General features: G+C 41.2%; 1 protein-coding gene across 2 annotated transcripts; it reads right to left on the bottom strand.

The window, feature by feature from the left end:
• Positions 1 to 5,475: 5,475 nt before the first annotated feature.
• On the bottom strand, positions 5,476 to 13,065 carry htatsf1 (HIV-1 Tat specific factor 1). 2 transcript variants are annotated; one of them, XM_029670227.1, is made up of 10 exons: positions 12,966 to 13,065; positions 11,320 to 11,484; positions 10,432 to 10,636; positions 10,285 to 10,332; positions 8,647 to 8,801; positions 8,279 to 8,442; positions 8,061 to 8,157; positions 7,693 to 7,782; positions 6,505 to 6,642; positions 5,476 to 6,280 (listed from the first exon to the last, which is right to left on the bottom strand). In XM_029670227.1, exons 2-10 carry the CDS (start codon positions 11,482 to 11,484, stop codon positions 5,978 to 5,980), a joined length of 1,365 nt encoding a protein of 454 aa, XP_029526087.1. In that variant the 5' UTR covers positions 12,966 to 13,065; the 3' UTR covers positions 5,476 to 5,977. The 2 variants fall into 2 exon arrangements, with proteins under 2 accessions (XP_029526087.1, XP_029526086.2); XM_029670226.2 differs by lacking the exon at positions 12,966 to 13,065 and adding an exon at positions 11,898 to 12,942.
• Positions 13,066 to 19,707: the final 6,642 nt, after the last annotated feature.

The following is a 19,707-nucleotide window of genomic DNA, read 5'->3' as shown; positions in this document are numbered from 1 at the left end:
AGGGCAGCTTCAATTTGTCGGGGCATGGACCCCACAAGGAGTCGAAAGCATTCCACAGGGATGCTGGCCCATGTTGACTCCAATGCTTCCCACAGTTGTGTCAAGTTTACTGGATGTCCTTTGGGTTGTGGACCATTCTTGATACACACGGGAACTGTTGAGTGTGAAAAACCCAGCAAGCAGCGTTGCAGTTCTTGACACACTCAAACCAGTGCACCTGGCATCTACTGCCATACCCCATTCAAAGGCACTTAAATCTTTTGTCTTGCCCATTCACCCTCTGCATAGCACAAATACACAATCCATGTCTCAATTTTCTCAAGGCTTAAAAATCCTTCTTTAACCTGTCTCCTCCCCTTCATCTACACTGATTGAAGTGGATTTAACAAGTGACATCAATAAGAGATCATAGCTTTCACCTGGTCAGTTTGTCATGGAAAGAGCAGGTGTTCCTAATATTTTGTCCACTCAGTGTATAGTGAATACTACAGAATATACTAGTCATATCCGCAACAAAAAAACTAGAAAGAAATACTACAGTAATGTCCGCATAAACACTAATACTACAGTATTTATACTACAGTAAACTATAGTATTTCTTCATGTAGGGCTGGCAGCACCGTGCTCTATAACAAACATAGCCATATTGTACATGTACTGTCAACCCCACATTGACATTTCAGATGAGGCTGGCCTGCGAGCAGGAAAGTAACAGAGTAGCAGGATGCATTGGATAAAACAATACATGCCAGGCTAGCGACTGTCTCTGACGTTCTAGAACACGAGACCGGTATAGGGTAAAATTGGGTAGGAGAAATCTGAAGAATTCTTGTCATTGTCCATCTAAAAACTCCATCTAGATGAAACAGATGGAAGAAACTAATATTAGTGCCAGGGCATCAATAATCTACAAGAAGGCATGTTGAGATGTCTGTCCTTCCATCTGTGGCTCCATTACTGGCAGGCATGCTGGCCAAGCCTATACAGTGTGATGGGGACGAGGGGGTCCATCCAAGCCCAGTCTTGGAGCTTCGGGGTGCAGGGTCATCTGTTGATACAAGGTCCTCATCACCGCGGTATCCAGACTGGTCACAAGGTCATGGAGAGGACAATGGCTGGGGCTTCAAGTTCTTCTATTCTACCCCTTTGGTCATTTTAGTGGTTGGTGTGGCCTATTATTATGGGATGCAGTCCCTTCAAGTAACCATTGCAAATCCAGAATCATTATTTACCTCCATATATATACAGTGGGGCAAAAAAGTATTTAGTCAGCCACCAATTGTGCAAGTTCTCCCACTTAAAAGATGAAGCCTGTAATTTTCGTCATAGGTACACTCCAGTATGACAGACAAAATGAGAAAGAAAAATCCAGAAAATCACATTGTAGGATTTTTTATGAATTTATTTGCAAATTATGGTGGAAAATAAGTATTTGGTCAATAACAAAAGTTTATCTCAATACTTTGTTATATACCCTTTGTTGGCAATGACAGAGGTCAAACGTTTTCTGTAAGTCTTCACAAGTTTTTCACACAATGTTGCTGGTATTTTGTCCCATTCCTCCATGCAGATCTCCTCTAGAGCAGTGTTTTGGGGCTGTTGCTAATTTGTTGAAAATAAATAACTGAAATATCACATTTACAAAAGTATTCAGACTCAGTACTTTGTTGAAGTACCTTTGGCAGCGATTACAGCCTCAAGTCTTCTTGAGTATGATTCTACGAGCTTGGCATACCTGTATTTGGAGTGGAGTTTCTCCCGTTATTCTCTGCAGATCCTCTCAAGGTCTGTCAGGTTGGATGGGGAACGTCGCTGCACAGCTATTTTCAGGTCTCTCCAGAGATGTTACATCGGGTTCAAGTCAGGCCTCTGGCTGGGCCACTCAAGGACATTCAGAGACTTGTCCCGAAGCCACTCCTGCATTGTCTTGGCTGTATGCTTCGGGTCGTTGTCCTGTTAGAAGGTAAACCTTTGCCCAAGTCTGAGGTCCAGAGCGCTCTGGAGCAGGTTTTCATCAAGGATCTCTCTGTACTTTGCGACCTTCATCTTTCTCTTGATCCTGACTAGTCTCCAAGCCCCTGCAGCTGAAAAACATCCCCACAGCATGATGCTGCCACCACCATGCTGCACCGTAGGGATTGTGCCAGGTTTCCTCCAGACATGACGCTTGGCATTCAGGCCAAAGAGTTCAATCTTGGTTTCATCAGACCAAAGAGTCTTGCTCAGTTTGGCCATTTAAGACATTTTTTGGTACCCTTCCCTAGATCCGTGCCTCGACAAGGGTTGCACATTTTGGGGAATATTCAGGGTTGGAAACTTCAGAGGGAATTAACGGGAATATATGGGAATTCACGGGAATATATGGGAAATAATGGAAATATATGGAAATGAATATTAATACCATTTAAACGTAGATGTTTTTGGCATTGGATATACACTACCATTCAAAAGTCTGGGGTCACTTAGAAATCTTCTTGTTTTGAAAAAGAAGCTCATTTTTAGTCCATTAAAATATCAAATTGATCAGAAATACAGTGTAGACATTGTTAATGTTGTAAATTACTATTTTAGCTCGAAACGACAGATTTTTTATTGAATGTCTACATAGGAGTACAGAGGCCCATTATCAGCAACCATCACTCCTGTGTTCCAATGGCACCTTGTGTCAGCAAATCAAAGTTTATAATTTTAAAAGGCTAATTGATCATTATAAAAGCCTTTTGTAATTTTGTTAGCACAGCCGAAAACTGTTATGCTGATTGAAAAAGCAATAAAACTAGCCTTCTTTAGACTAGTTGAGTATCTGGAGCATCAGCATTTCTGGGTTCGTTTACAGGCTCAAAATGGACAGAAACAAATAACATTCTTCTGAAACTCGTCAGTCTATTCTTGTTCTGAGAAATAAAGGCTATTCCATGCGAGAAATTGCCAAGAAACTGAAGATCTCATACAACGCTGTGTATTACTCCTTTCACAGAACAGTGAAAATTGACTCTAACCAGAATAGAAAGAGTGGGAGGCCTCTGTGCACAACTGAGCAAGAGGACAAGTACATTAGAGTGTCTAGTTTGAGAAACAGACGCCTCACAAGTCCTCAACTGGCAGCTTCATTAAGTAGTACCTGATAAGTCTCAACTTCAACAGTGAAGAGGCGACTCAAGAATGCTGGCCTTTTAGGAGATTTATTTTATTTTATACATTTGCAAATAATCTAAAAACCTGCTTTTGCTTTATCATTATGGGGTATTGTGTGTAGATTGATGAGAATGTTAAAAACTATATATATTTTAGAATAAAGCTGTAACTTAACTAAACGTGGAAAAAGTGAATCGGTCTGAATTAGAGGTCGACCGATTAATCGGAATGGGCGATTAATTCGGGCCGATTTCAAGTATTTTGGGGCGCCGATTTGCGGATTTAAAAAAACAAAATGTTTACACCGTTATTTAATCTTTATTTAACTAGGCAAGTCAGTTAAGAACACATTCTTATTTCAATGACGGCCTAGGAACAGTGGGTTAACTGCCTTGCTCAGGGGCAGAAAGACAGATTTTCACCTTGTCAGCTCGGGGGATTCAAACTTGCAACCTTACAGTTAACTAGTCGAGCGCAATAATGACCTGCCTCTCTCTCATTGCACTCCACAAGGAGACTGCCTGTTACGCAAATGCAGTAAGCCAAGGTAAGTTGCTAGCTAGCATTAAACTTATCTTATAAAAAACAATCAATCATAATCACTAGTTAACTACACATGGTTGATGATATTACTAGATATTATCTAGCGTGTCCTGTGTTGCATATAATCTGACTGAGCATTCAAGCATACAAGTATCTAAGTATCTGACTGAGCAGTGGTAGGCAGAAGCAGGCGCGTAAACATTCATTCAAACAGCACTTTCGTGCGTTTTGCCAGCAGCTCTTGGTTGTGCGTCAAGCATTGCGCTGTTTGACTTCAAACCTATCAACACCAGAGATGAGGCTGGTGTGACCGAAGTGAAATGGCTGGCTAGTTAGCGTGCGCTAATAGCGTTTCAAACTTCACTCGCTCTGAGCCTTGGGGTGGTTGTTTCCCTTGCTCTGCATGGGTAACGGTGCTTCGATGTGGTGGCTGTTGTCGTTGTGTTGCTGGTTCGATCCCAGGGAGGAGCGAGGAGAGGGACGGAGGCTATACTGTTACACTGGCAATACTAAAGTGCCTATAAGAACATCCAATAGTCAAAGGTTAATGAAATACAAATGGTATAGAGGGAAATAGTCCTATAATAACTACAACCTAAAACTTCTTACCTGGGAATATTGAAGACTCGTGTTAAAAGGAACCACCAGCTTTCATATGTTCTCATGTTCTGAGCAAGGAACTGAAACATTAGCTTTCTTACATAGCACATATTGCACTTTTACGTTCTTCTCCAACACTTTGTTTTTGCATTATTTAAACCAAATTGAACGTTTCATTTTCTACTTGAGGCTAAATTGATTTTATTTATGTATTATATTAAGTTAAAATAAGTGTTAATTCAGTATTGTTGTAATTGTCATTATTACAAATAATTTTTTTAAATACATATATATATATATATTTTTTAAATCGGCCGATTAATCTGTATCGGCCTTTTTGGTCCTCCAATAATAGGTATCGGTATCGACGTTGAAAAATCATAATCGGTCGACCTCTAGTCTGAATACTTTCCGAATGCACTGTAGTTCCCGTCTGAGTTAGAACAGTCATGAATTCTCCACTTCCATTTTACCTGGACAGAGCAAGACGAAATAACTGACAATTAGGCACCTGCAGGCGTCAGAATTGTCACCCTCTCGACTGGGTCTGAGGGCCGTGTGCGGGAAGAAAAGGAAATCCCGCTTTACACTTCGTTCCCCTCTCGTTTCTTTACTAACCTTGTGGGCACACCACATCTTGAGGGCGGGGATACAACCACAAATCTCACGTGCAGTCTCACCCAACACGCTTCCCATCTACACACAATTTAGGGGCATTGTGACGCGGACGTCCGGCTTGCTAGGCTATTTAAGATTTTTTACATTTTTTAAAACATTACTTGGGAGATGGACAATCTGTTACAGTTAGAGGATGGGGGCAGCAGCATTTTGTGTGTCAAAGACAATGGCTATTGGCGTGACAGCGCATTAGGGCACATTATTAAGAGGCTGCACGTGAAGCTGGAGGTGTTGGGAGGCCTTGACCCAAGTGAACCTGCCTTCAGTACAGCCAGCCTGCTACCGGGAGAGTATACTGATATCTAGCTCTTTCTCCCACACAGGCTGAAACCTCAACACTGACAGAAACACTTCCCACTACTTCCCCAGTGTCTGCTGCCCTTTCTAACATTCCACAACTCCTATTGTATTTTGTTACTTTGTTCATGAGACATTCACACACAAAACAAGTCTACTGCCTCACGGCAATAGCTACACAGAAATCAATAACATGGGTGAAAGATTACACACCATACCATGCACGGTTGCCACTGGTAACATTTATTTTCCATCTCAAAACAAATCATGACAGGACAGGATGGAGCTTTTACGGTTGAAATCGAGTTCGCTGCTATATTCAAGAGAGACAATGAGAAACATGGATGTAAATCCTTTCAGTTTCAGACCTCTCAGAAGCTTGGTCTCTAACTGCGTATCCATTCCCAGCGTATTCAAATCAAGACCAAGATCATTTAGTTCATTACACAAATTCCTAGTATAAAAGACATAAAAGTGATGTTGCAAATTATTGAGGTCAATCAATAGAACAGGTCATTGTGGAGGGAAAGAATTGAAAATAACTTTTTTTTATTATTCATCACTAAGTATGCAACAGAGTATTTCCATCCCAATAGCCTTATTCCTCAGTGTGTCACTTTCCACCAATCAAACAAGGTGTGGGGGCAGTTTAGCAGATGTCAGGCAAGACTGTCCTTTTATATGCTGAACACAAGGAGGTGTACAGTGAAGTCTGTGTGTCTGTCTACGTGTCTTCTTCATCACTTCCTGCCAGGCTGCTGTCAGTGGAACTTACTTCTGCGTCCTCAGAGGTCTTTGGTTCCACCCCAGGGTCTACTGCTGCCTTTGCTCCTGCTTCCTGGCTCTGAGAGTTGGAGGGCTCTGTCACAGGCCCCTCTGCCTTGCTGGATGACTCCTCTGTGGTTGTGGTTGGTCCCTCTGTACTCCCTGGCGGTGCCCCCGGCGGTGCAGGCCCCTTGCTCCCACCCTCTAGGTAGGCTGCCCAGCCTTTCAGTCTCTCCTCTCGCTCCCTCGCGGTTTCCTCCACCTATACAGACACACGGCAAACACAGTTATTTTCGCTAGGGTACATTAATTGAGGTGGTTGATATGTTCCCCGGAAACAATTGACGAGGTGCTAAGCCTCTCTCAACTCTAACGTGATAGTGACCTAGCAACTGTACTACCTGTCGCTGTCTCTTCGTGAGCCCCATCTGTGCTGACATGTGGGCCATAGCAGCTTCTAATGTTGCAACAGCACACGGTTCTTACCTGGTAGTCAGTGGATCCATCCCACAGCTGTGCTGATAACTTCTTGCCACCAAACCAGCGGCCGTCCAGCGCCATCTGACACACGTCTGCATCCTCTGGCTCTTTGAAGGCCACCGAGGCCACTCCATCAGGATGTCTCTATGGAGGACATAGGAACCATGTCACTAGCTAGGTTTCCCCTCCAAAATTGACCGAAAGATTTGAATGTGAAATTCCCCCCCACCGGAGGTATTTCCTTCTAACTTGCTGGTTTGCGAATCAAGAACTGCAACCCAGTGACGTCACACGTGACAAAACACTCATCACATAATCTTTGATTGATCCATTTAAAAAGTTTGAAGGGTTTCTATTGGATTTTCTCTGACATGGTAGCCTACACGACAGCGAGGCACCGATCATCACGTCACCCGCAAACAAATACCCCGGTGACGTGAAAATGCAGTCCCTTCACCACCCTGTCACCATAACTTACTTCAGTCCGGTCAACTGCATAGCCTAATAACCTCCATGGTTATCCACGTCGTAGTAGTGGGAGGAGAACACAACAGAGCTAGCTTGACTCTAAGTTTACTTCGACAAAATATCTCGATTTAGGCAAAAAAAAGAGCATTTCCACTACCATTTGTTGCATTATCTCAATGACAAAAAACTACCCACCCCCATATAGAATATATTTCATGTTGTCAACATTCAGGAAAGTTTACCGACAATTTGCTGTTTCCACCAGGCCTGCTGTGAGTTTGTTTTATGCAACAGGGCATTCACTGCATACAAATGGTTGGATAGAAACATGGCTACTGTCAGAACACTAAAGATATGGTTCCCAATTGACACCTTACGGAGGATATGTTTCGGATTTTGGAGTGTGTTATTTTGGTTTATAAACTGGATAGTTTGAGCCCTGAATGCTGATTGGCTTACAGCCGTGGTATATCAGCCCGTACACCACGGGTACGACAAAAACTTTTTTTTAACTGCTCTAATTACGTTAGTAACCAGTTTATGATAGCAATAAGGCACCTCTGGGTTTGTGATATATGGCCAATATACCACGGCTAAGGGCTGTGCCTAAGAACAGCCCTTAGCCGTGGTATATTGGCCATATACCACACCCCCTCGGGCCTTCGTGCTTAATTATACCAGAGTGACAGAAATGAAGTGAGCTGATTCCCATCAGTAGGCACTTACATCAAAAATGATGACCTTCTTCACCTGACCAAATTTCTCACATTCAGTCCGGAGGTCGTCTCGGTACTCATTTAACACCAGGGGGTCTTCCTGTAGGACAGAGATACAGTACACAGGTTTACTACAGTGCAGAAAAGGACTGGAGGTGAAGTGTTGGGATGTGAAACTAGAACACAACGATTCCTGATCTCTTACGGAGAAAGACTCAAGCCTGACTCCCTAAAATACCACAGTGCTGTCGATAGTAAGGAGTCTAAATCAGTTTAAACGACTCATTGCACTGGGGGTATATGCTGTCCTCACACCAGTCATCTATATCTATTCACACCAGCTCTTTGTGGTCGTGAGTGAGTGAGGTATTTGCTCACCTCAAAGTCACTGGGGTGGAACATGTTCTGGATGATGAGCACACGTTCATGCCTCTTGCGCGCCTCCCCTTTCTTCTCTGGCCTCCAGTCCAGCTGCCTATCAGTCAGATCAATGGTGAGAGATGAGCCACACAAAAGCCAGTTAAGGGACACCTAAATGCCCAGAAGCATTGAGCTATTCCAATTCCGGTTGCAGAATTTGTCAGGACGGGACATACTTCTGCTGTGCCTTCATCCTCTTGCGGTAATCCTTGCTCTTCTTCTTCTTCTTACTGGCGTCGTACTGGCCCTTGAGCTCGAACCTGGCAGCCTCCACGTGGAGCTGATACCCCCTGATCTCTGACTCGTCAATCAGTCGCTCAGCCAGGGCCACAGACTCCTTCTGCAAGGGAGGGGGAACGGAGAGGCATGCTGAATGGAAACGCCACACACTACACACACACACCCTCTCATGGAAATAGACGCATAGCAACAAAGAGATCCAGCGAGACATTTCCCACTAACGCTGGGAGAACACTAATCGTCTCAATTACACTCCTCGTAAGACCACAACGAACCATGACAACGCTAAGCCCAGAGCACTCACCTTTAAGTAACAGCAGAGTCCGTCGCCTTTCTGGTTCCCCTGGCCGTCCCTGTAGAGTTTGACTTTGTACTCCTCGGAGATGGGGTCCCTCATAACAATGCCACACTTAGACATGACCTCAACAAACTCCTCCGTGGTGATGTCCGGTGGAAGACCTGAGGAATAGAAAATAACTTCCCTGACTGAAAGGACAGTAGGAACTTGCCTGAACAATTCATTTCTGCCGAAACAGTGAAACTCAATTGTGTTGGTAGCCATCAGATCTGGGTTCAAAAGACACGTGTATTTAAACATTTGTATTCCTTGTTTTTCTGTGTATTTGAGTATTTTCAAATACACTGGCCAAAGCATAGCCAAAAACAACTACTTATATTTGAAGTAGTTGTAAATACATGCCAATACTTTCAAGACATATTTCCAAATCAGGGATCCAGACTGCGACCATTTAAATCGCACCACCTCACTAAATACATCCTATTTTTGGGTGGAGGCTCAAACCATGATTTGTAATGAAAGTGTCTTCCTGCCCCTGTTCCACTGGGCCCTGATGCTGTGTTGAGCGAGTCGCGAGTCTCTCTCTCTCTCAAAAATGCTCAGAGGTAATTTTGTAAAAAACATTTTAAAATCCAACTGCGTGTAAAACACAGTTATCCTGTTGTCACGGTTGAAGAGAGGAGGTTCTCAGATTTCTATAGGTATAAAATGTTTTTTTTTTCAACTCTCAATGTTGAGCTCAATAGCAACTATTTTACAGCCAACATATTTGATATGGCTTTGAGATACAGAGTGCGCTAAATGGGTAACAGCCATTACGATTGCATAGGCCTCAATTAATTGTTAGATTAACGCATGGCTACTAGCAGTGGGCATTAAATTTAGAGCTAGCGATTTAGCTAACGTGTTTTGCGTTTCCATTTACTCAGGTCGTGAATTGGCCTTTGATATTAGTGCACATACACTACCGGTCAAAAGTTTTAGAACTACTCATTCAAGGGTGTTTCTTTATTTTTACTTTTTTTTTGTTTAACACATTTTTGGTTACTACATGATTCCATATGTGTTATTTCATAGTTTTGATGTCTTCACTATTATTCTACAATGTAGAAAATATTAAAAATAAAGTAAAAAACCCTTGAACGAGTAGGTGTAGATGCAGGCAAATAGATTTTTTTTTTTAAACATGTAAAACAACATTCTAAAGGCCTATTTTAACTATACGATATAACAACAAAAGCATACTGTCAACCCACAATTCATGACATTAAATGGATTAGGTTGCACATCTAAATATTCAGAATCACAACATGTTAAATAAAACAACTTATTTATTGAATACCATCTCATTAGTCTATTACACTTTTTAATAAAGCACTGTGAATAACTTTACATGATGATTACACGTTTTCTAATGCGCGACGCTGCAAAAAACATTGGAGCATGGTGCCACCAAGAACTTAGTGGTACCAGGAGAAAATGTTCGTCTGGAGCCCTCCAAATACATTCCAATATTCAACTACTTGTATTTTCAAAGAAACTAAATAATTGTTTTGAAATGTATTTGAAAGTACTGTATTCAAAATACAGTAAATAGTATTTGAACTTAGGTCTGGTAGCCATATTCAGAGAAGGGAGACTTACCTGACACGTACACATTGGTATTCTTGTCAGTTTCCACATCAAACCAGGCTGCAAAGACAATGACATTTGTTTGAGTATTCCCTTTGAGGATGCACAAAGTCACATGTCGATTTCACGCTAAACACATGTCTGTAAAACATCCTGTACCTGCAGTATCAGCCTTCCTTTTCTCTCCTTTCTCCTTTTTGCCATCTTTCAGCTGTTCCGTGTCAGTGCGCTTCTCGGCTTTCTTCCCCTCCTCTGGCTTGGCTGTTGTGTCCGTGTCAGGTGCACACGCAGCATTTGGATCATGCTGCCCATCCTTTGTGAAGCCGTAGTTCGCTTGATACGCAGCAAGGAAGTCCTCTGTTATCTGGACAAGACCAGAATTAGCCCAACCACTATTTCGCACAACATATTCTCACAACCAAAAGGTGATCAATGGAAACTGACAGAGGGTCATGGCAATTCTAAAAGGATCTAGAAGCATAACATTAAAACAGGGATGGGCAACTTTGTTGGGGGTGGGGGCCATCAAAAAAATCAGAACTCGTCATGAGGGGCCGCAGCGGCACGTGGGTCATCTCCCACCATTTCTTGCAATTCTGCACATTTTGCCATGGGGCGTAGAGAAAATGTTGCCGTTTTAAAGTAAGTTTGCTGCAATTCTAAACATTTTGTTATGGGGAGGAGAGAAAAATGTGCTGTTATACAGCTAATTTCCTGCAATTATACACATTTTGTCATAGAATGGAGAAAAATGTTTGCAGTTTTTTTAATATGATAACTGAAGACCAAGGTCGGTTTTTTGACCATGCTTACAACACGTTATGATAGCTGGCCGCTAGACTAATTAACCAATCTAAAAATGTTTGCTGACATGGGCTAATTGAATGACTGCTAATGCACAAGCACAAGGGGGGAAATTGGTCCGCAAGCCTTCAAAAAGGCGGGTCGCATCCGTCCGCCAGTTGCCCATCCTTGTATTACAACATCAAGTTGTTGCAGACAGAAATGAAAGGTTTTAGCTAAGCAGAAGACGTGAAGGTAACACACTTTAGGAAACCATGCTTTCTTGTCATGGTCCCAGTCATACACTGTCCCATCCTCTGGGTCCACGAAGGTGTTAGGGTCAGCTCCGTCCCCCTGTCTCTGGCCATACAGCTGCTGCAACCGGAGCTGCTCATGGAACTCCTTATTTCGATCAGTATCACCACTCATCTAAACAACACAGGAAAACACAGGTGGATACAAGAACATACATTGAAGATCTTGCTTGTTTAGAGGACATGTGTTGTTGTTGAATGGGCCACTACTAGCTAGAATAGTGGGCCAGCCAGCCAGCTAGAATAGTGGGCCAGGCAGCCAGCCAGCTAGAATAGTGTGCCAGCCAACTGGCCAGCTAACAATTTAAAACAAACGTAAGACTTGTGAACTGTCAAGTCAAGAGTTGCAGCTAGCAAGATGTCGATAGCTATGTGGACAGCTAGCTGGTTAGCTAACGTTAGTGAACTAGCTTTAAATCTATACTGAACAAAAATATAAACACAACATGCAACAATTTTACTGAGTTACACTTCATACAAGGAAATCAGTCAATTTAAATAAATAAGTCCCTAATCTATCGATTTCACCTGACCAGAGGGGTGCAGCCATGGGTGGGCCTGGGAGGACATACGCCCACCCACTTGGAACCAGGACGACCCAACCAGAATGAGTTTTCCCCCACAAAAGGGCTTTTTTACAGACAGAAATACTCCTGTTTCATCAGCTGTCCGGGTCGCTGGTCTTAGACGATCCCGCAGGTGAAGAATCTGGAAGTGGAGGACCAGGGCTGGCGTGGTTACACGTGGTCTGCGGTTGTGAGGCCGGTTGGATGTACTGCCAAATTCTCTAAAATGACGTTGGAGGCGGCTTATGGTAGAGAAATTAACTCTGGTGGACATCCCTGCAGTCAGCATGCCAATTGCACGCTCCCTCAAAACATCTGTGGCATTGTGCTGTGTGACGAAACTGCACATTTTAGAGTGGCCTTTTATTGTCCCCCAAGCACAAGGTGCACCTGTGTAATGCGCATGCTGCTTAATCGGCTTCTTGATATGCGACGCATATCAGGTGGATGCATTAGCTTTGCAAAGGAGAAATGCTCATTAAAGGGATATATACAAATTTGTGCACAAAATTTGAGAGAAATACGTATTTTTGTGCGTATGGAACATTTCTGGGATATTTTATTTCAGTTCATGAAATCAAGACTTTACATGCTGCGTTTATATTTTTGTTCAGTATAGCTACAGTAACGTTAGCTAGCTAACGAGTGAGCTACGTTAGCTAGTAGCCCATGGGTGCTGCGTGACAATCTGAAATCAGACAATGAAAAGTATATTATACACATCTTTATAACTACTAACGTTACTAATATCTAGCCAATTGACTGGACCTATCTATTTAGCTTTGTTTATTTATAAAAATTGTAACTACTAAGTTAACGTTAGCTGACAATCAAGCAAGTGTGCTTAGTTAGCTAACAAGCTAACGTTAGCAAACTCTGCTTTGTGTATTTAGCCAGGAATTCAACTAGAAAGTAACGTTACATAACGAGCCAAAGGGAAGCAATGCTTGTCTTTGAAGATACATTATTTGTATGTGGATTATTGATTAGTTCGCTAATTAAACGTTAAAACATTAGCCAGCTCAGCTACCTTTGGCTTTGACGGTCCGCCGCCAACGATGACTGAAGATACACTTCCGGTGTCAAAGAAGAACTTCTGGTAGTAATAAACCCATGGAGTCAAGGTTGGAACGATTCCAGCTTTTGTCAACTCAAAACGTCAAATGTTTTTTTTAAGTACAAACAATGAAGGATTTTAGCTAATCCTAACCTGCTACGTTAATTATCCTAACCTGCTATGAAAAGTGAAATCTGACAAAAGCTGGAGGCTTTCTAGCCATAACCTAACCTGTGTTATCACCAAGGGAGAACAACTGCCTCTCAATGAAGCCAGAACAAACAAAAATTCCAAAATTCTATACCAAAATTACCAATTTTTCTGATTGAATTGAATTATCTTATTAAAACATTAACCCTAGTGAATAACAAAAAGAATAACATCTTCATGAATCATTATAATAAGATATTTTCAGAGTGAATATAATTGCACTTAAATTGTTAATTTTTTAAATTTTATTTATATTTTTTGTATATTTGAGCATTGTTAATACCTGTGTTTGGTTTGCTAGACATGTTTGATGTAGCAATGTAAGTTGATTTTTCGTATTATGAATAATAAAAATATATATATATATTTTTTTTAAATTAGACATTTAAAAATGAAGCCAGAACATATTTGATGAAGCCACGCAATTCAAGGCCGACCGTGGTACTACAGGCAGGCATTGTTTGCAGAAAACAGGATCCCCCAATATAGTCCACGGCATTATGGCGATTTTCATGACTTTTTATGGGCAAAGATGGTGGTATGTGTAATTGCAATAGTCTGTAAATTGCAATAGTCTGTAAAACAATGATTATGGTCCCAACGCGAAGTAGACAGGCTTCTGAGTGGCACAACGTCTAAGGCACTGCATCTCAGTGCTAGAGTCGTCACTACAGAACCTGGTTTGATTCCAGGCTGTATCACAACCGGCTGCGATTGGGAGTCCCAAAGGGCGGCGTACAATTGGCCCAGCGTCGTCCTGGTTAGGCGGTTTAACTGACTTGCCTAGTTAAATAAAGGTTAAATAAAATAAAAAAGACAGCACCTTAAATTACGTTTTACATCGTCACACCCGAATGAGCCTTGATCTGAGAGGCAAAGTCCTTGTTGGAAATCTTGAAATTGAGCCAAAATAACAACCAACCTGAAGCTATTGATGTACCTAGCAGGCTATGGTAGCTAGTACTCATGTCAGGTAGCTAGCTACAGTTAACCAAAGCTGGCAGAGCTAGTTTTATAGTTTGGTTATTTATTCCAGATATATTTGACATATTTTTATATAGTTTTAAAGGTTCCTATGAGTGAGTGTCATATTCCCATTTGCCTCTGCTAAAAATCAACGCCATCTATATGTATATTTTTTACCTAGCATCATAATTTTGTCTCACATGCCAAAAAAAATGTTGCATGTTGATTTAATTTGACACTTGGTGATCAAAGTTGTTCACTTGCTCCCTCAAGCTAAATCGAGGACCAAGGGGCAACTTTTATGAATTGGACCGCAATTTAAGATGGCAATCTCACTCCATCCAGTTTCAACAGAGATTCCCCCGAGGGAAAGTGGCTAGCGTGAGGGCCGAGGGGGTAGAAATAACACGATTGGACCGCATGTACTGTATATATGAATGGACAAAGCCATCGATCACTTTACACCATTCATTAATTTGTGAAGACTCAATAGCGCATTGAAGCCAAATGAAGTTGGTTAATGGCGTCTCATGGAGACATAGGGAGCATTCCTCTGCCCATGTGTTGCTGACGCGTTCCAGGTCTTTACAACGCCTGGATAGGTATTTTAAGTATCAGCGAACCACATTATATATATATTTTTTTTTAAATTATACATTTATTTTATTCATAATACAAAAATCAACTTACATTGCTACATCAAACATGTCTAGCAAACCAAACACAGGTATTAACAATGCTCAAACATACAAAAAATATAAATAAAAATAAATTACAAAAAATAAACAATTTAAGTGCAATTATTTTCACTCTGAAAATATCTTATTATAATGATTCATGAAGATGTTATTCTTTTTGTTATTCACTAGGGTTAGTGTTTTAATAAGATAATTAAATTAAATCAGAAAAATTGGTAATTTTGGTATAGAATTTTGGAATTTTTGTTTGTGTATAAAGTATTTGGCAACAAGAATTTTAAAAATTAACAATAATTTCAGTGGTTTTGTTATCATTGCAATAGTAACATGTTATATATTTTATGTTAAAATTATAGGCAGTGTTCATAATGGTAAATAAGTGCAATTCTGACACAAATTTACATTCAAAGAACAAGTGAGACAGATTCTCACCTTCTTTTTCACAGAAAACGCAGATATCATTAATAGCCACAAATGTGGAAATCATAGAATTACATGGATACATCTTATGCAAAATGTTGAAGTGCACTTCCTTAACTTTGTTTAGTATAGAGTATTTGTAAGATCTTAACCATGCGTGTTAAGTGTTCCAGAAAAACTTTCCTCTCGGTGTAAGTTGGTTTTGTGAATGAAGAATTTGTATTATATATTTATTACAACAAGATTTCTCAAGTAAGCCCACGCCTTCCAATCTGAGTTCTGGATAAACTTTGTGATCATTCCCAAAGTTTAGATTACTTTTCACAAGTGTAGTTAGACCACTGGGTACGGCTTTGATCACAGAAATAAACTCTCTGAAAGGTATTGGAAACTCTTTCAATGTTATAAATTGTTCATATGTGAGAATATTACCCCTGTTGTCGAAAATATCAAGAACAAAGTCAATATTCCTCTCATGCCAGCCGGGATAGAACAATGACTTATTCCTTACAGTTATGTCTGAATTATTCCACAAAAGAGCTTTATGAGGGGAAAAATTGTGCAGGAAACATATTTTCCAGGCCAGTAAAGCTTGTTGGTGAAATCTAGCCAATTTTGCAGGTAATCTTTCAGGAATATAATTACATTTCAGTACAAATTGAAGACCTCCCAATTTATTAAACACATTATTTGGAATGAAATACCATAATGAATCAGTATCAAGCAAACATTTTTTCAACCAGTTTATCTTGAAAGTGTTATTTATGTCAACAAAATCCAACACTTCTAGACCGCCTTCAGCTCTTTTGTTAGAAAGGACATATTTTTTTAGTTTGTGAGACTTATTTTTCCAGATGAAGTCAAGAAAGGTCTTATTGATCTCTTTACAAGTAGCTGGATTTACACATAACGATAATGAGGGGGTACACAAAACGAGACAGTCCCTCTGCCTTGGACAGAAGTACTCTCCCAAGTATAGAAAGATCTCTTTGTAGCCAATAATTAAATATATTTTTAGTTCTCTTAATTTTAGGAGAGAAATTCAAATGTTGTCTGACTAAGTGTTTTTTTGACAGATGTATTTAACACAGTCCTTTACAGGAATATTTTATATTTCTTTATCAGAGTCAAATAAACATAAGATTTCACATTTAGAAATATTCAGCATTAATCCTGATGCAATAGAAAATGCAGTTATAGCATTAAGGGCGACCTGGTCTTTGTCTCCTAAGAAAAGAGTAGAATCATCAGCCAGTTGGGAAATGTTGATTTCTTTGTTAAAAATGGTTAAGCCATACAAATTAGCATCATTCAGAATATCTAGAGGTAGAAGTTCCACAACCAAAATGAATAAAAATGGCGAACCACATTATATGTTATAGCAATCTGTCAGTCGGTGACACAGTCGATGACATAGCACGCAACTATTGGTTGATGCATGCAACGTCTAAGCGTTAACTCTAGTTGAAGGCCGACTGGGGTACTGCAGGCTGCCATTTGCAACTAAATTATCCTCATGACTTCTGTGCGCGCAATTTAAAAAAATCTGTTCATCATTAAATTGGCAGGTTAGGAGGATTAATGTAGCCGGTTAGGAGAATGAATGTAGCCGGTTAAGATAATTAATGTGACAGGTTAGGAGAACTAACCTAGCAGGTTAGGAGAATAAGGTTAAGGTTAGGAAAAGCGTTAGGATTTGCTAAAAATGCTACAAGGAAGCAGCAAGCAGCCACTGAATGGTCTTGAGAGGCAACCAATCTTCACATTTAGCTGTTAGGTTTCCATACATACAGCCACTTATGTTGATCCCCCCACTTCTTTCTCAACTCCCACTTTCAGACACACTCCACATATGCAGGTACCCATGACACTAAACATGTAGCATACCAGAGTGGGATGAGTCTAAACAGAATCCTTGGGACATCTTGCCAGTGATACTCTAATGACGAGATGATCCAAGTATGGGTAACTGCTTACGAATTCTGCATTCATAACCAAGTAGGAAGGTGGTAATTCCCAGTTGGAAGTCGTAAATACCAGTTGAATGCATTCACGGGGTGAGTTCTAGTAGTACGCCTAACGAAGCCGACTGCAGACGAAAGTTGAGTAAAGTCTGACACTGGTGGTTTTCCAACAGCAAGGCTCAGATCAACACGGCAATGTCAACATAGCTGCTATTGTTTCTAAAAGTTTCCGTCTGTCCAAATAAACTTTTCTATACCCCCATATTACACACTCACAAACTGCAAACATAATGCGTGGAAGATGAATTGGTTAGAGCGAGGTCGCAAATATCACTTTCATGTATATCTCCTGTAGCTTTAGAACCGTGGCAAAGTTGGCTCCTGTTTCAGTCATGTCTTTGGCCACATTCACGTGGGGCAAACAAAAATACCCTAATGATTGGTTGACAAATAGTGTCTCCAACCTGCATTGTATAGTTGGTGATAAGCAATTGCAGCTACTTGAAGGCGACTTCATCAAAAACTTAATGTCCTTTGGTCACATGATTTTTGTAAAGTTCATACGCTCATCACGTAGTTGCAAGTCAGACAATTTTTATGCCCATTAATGCAACACACCTTTGAAAGGTGGTGACCATTGAGGGTCACCGACTTGACAAAAGTGATCACTCAAACGCGCCCACGTTCTTTGAACTCCTTGAGAAACTCTGATTGGCTAATGGCCAACATGCTTTGTCAACCATAAACTCAAAGTACAGCTATCATGTTTGTAAACGAATCATAGTGTTCAAAAACTATATTAATAGATTGCTCTTTATAAATAATGTATTGTTGTTGCAGTTAACTGTCGAAAATATGGCCTCCCGGGTGGTCTAAGGCACAGCATTGCAGTGCTAGCAGTGCCACCAGAGATTCTGGGTTCGAACCCAGGCTCTGTCGCAGCTGGCCACGACCGGGAGGCCCATGGGGCTGCGCACAATTGGCCCAGTGTCGTCCGGGTTAGGGAGGGTTTGGCCGGCAGGGATATCCTTGTCTCATCGCGCACTAGCGACTCATCGCGCACTAGCGACACTACCGACTGTGTCGGACGGGGCGCAGTGCACGCTGAAAAGGTCACCAGGGGTACAGTGTTTCCTCCTACACATTGGTGCGGCTGGCTTCCATGTTGGATGTGCATTGTGTCAAGAAGCAGTGCGGCTAGGTTGGGTTGTGTTTCGGAGGACGCATGGCTCTCGACCTCCCCCCTCCCGAGTCCGTACAGGAGTTGCAGCGATGAGACAAGACTGTAACTGCTACCAATTGGATACCACGAAATTGGGGAGAAAAAGGGGTAAAAATATATATAAATAAATAAAATTACAAAAAAATCTAACGAAAATACTGATATCAAGGTAATTTCCTTAGTAGTTGACATCAGAGGTGGGAGAAGTCGGAGCTCAGGAATGATAGACTAGTAATTACCAGTTGAAGGGAAGTTCAAGTTTATTTTTCCAGTAAATACTACTTTCCCACTTTGTTATGAACGCAGCATTAGAGTGTGCCTGAAAGTGGGTGTTGTGATAGAAATGGATGGATCAACAGCAATGGGTGTAACATCTGCGCTCTGTTATTTGTTAGACGGTTTTGAGTGAGCAAAGTTTTTTTTTTCTTACCTTACCACGAGAGTTTGGACTTCTGTTTTGTCTGAGTTGAATTTTACTCTTACAAATAATTATACATTTTTCAATTAATAAAACTCACAATTGTTTATATTTGATTAAAAGTAGTGATGATGGTGGATGTACTGTTGCTGGTATGTGTGTGAAAGTGATCCCCTCGAACACGCCCATGACACAGATCGTCTTGTCTCGTCCCTCAAAAATAGGAGTCGTTGGGCGCGTTCGAGCGGATCACTTTTATCAAGTCGTGACCATCATTGGTCACCGCCTTTCAATGTGTGTTGCATTATGGAGATAACAATTGTCTGGGCTCGTTTGAGTGGTCGGGCGTCAGCAACCGACTGTAGACAAATTGAGGATTGTGTGGATTGGCGGTAATGCACCATAAATAGAAGGCGGAAAGGCAGGCGGCAGGAGGCGAGATCAGGTGGGAACATTCTAGCAAATGAGAGGGCAGATACGTGTGCACAGCAGACAACTTTTTGTTGATGCCACGTGCGTCCACTTATATCAGTACATTCGTAACTACCGTAACATTACAAAACTATTTGATCAAATCAGATCCAACACTCTCTCATACAAAGAATCCTTAGTCGGTCTGCTTACCGCTGTATTCTCACATGGACAGATTCTGACAGGTGTGGAGCCTCTCACTTCGCAACTTGCTCTCTGCCCATGCATATAATGCATGGCAGCAGGGGGCAGTAGAGAGCACCACCCGTTAACCACAGATCAATAAAATCTCCCATCCCAACTTTTCAGGCGCATACTGGTATTTTTCATCTCACATAAAACTTTG

This window comes from Oncorhynchus nerka, linkage group LG10 (genome assembly GCF_034236695.1).
Source record: "Oncorhynchus nerka isolate Pitt River linkage group LG10, Oner_Uvic_2.0, whole genome shotgun sequence".
NCBI lineage: Eukaryota > Metazoa > Chordata > Actinopteri > Salmoniformes > Salmonidae > Oncorhynchus > Oncorhynchus nerka.
Note: the sequence above shows the minus strand (reverse complement) of the source record. Positions and strands in the feature narration are given on the sequence as shown.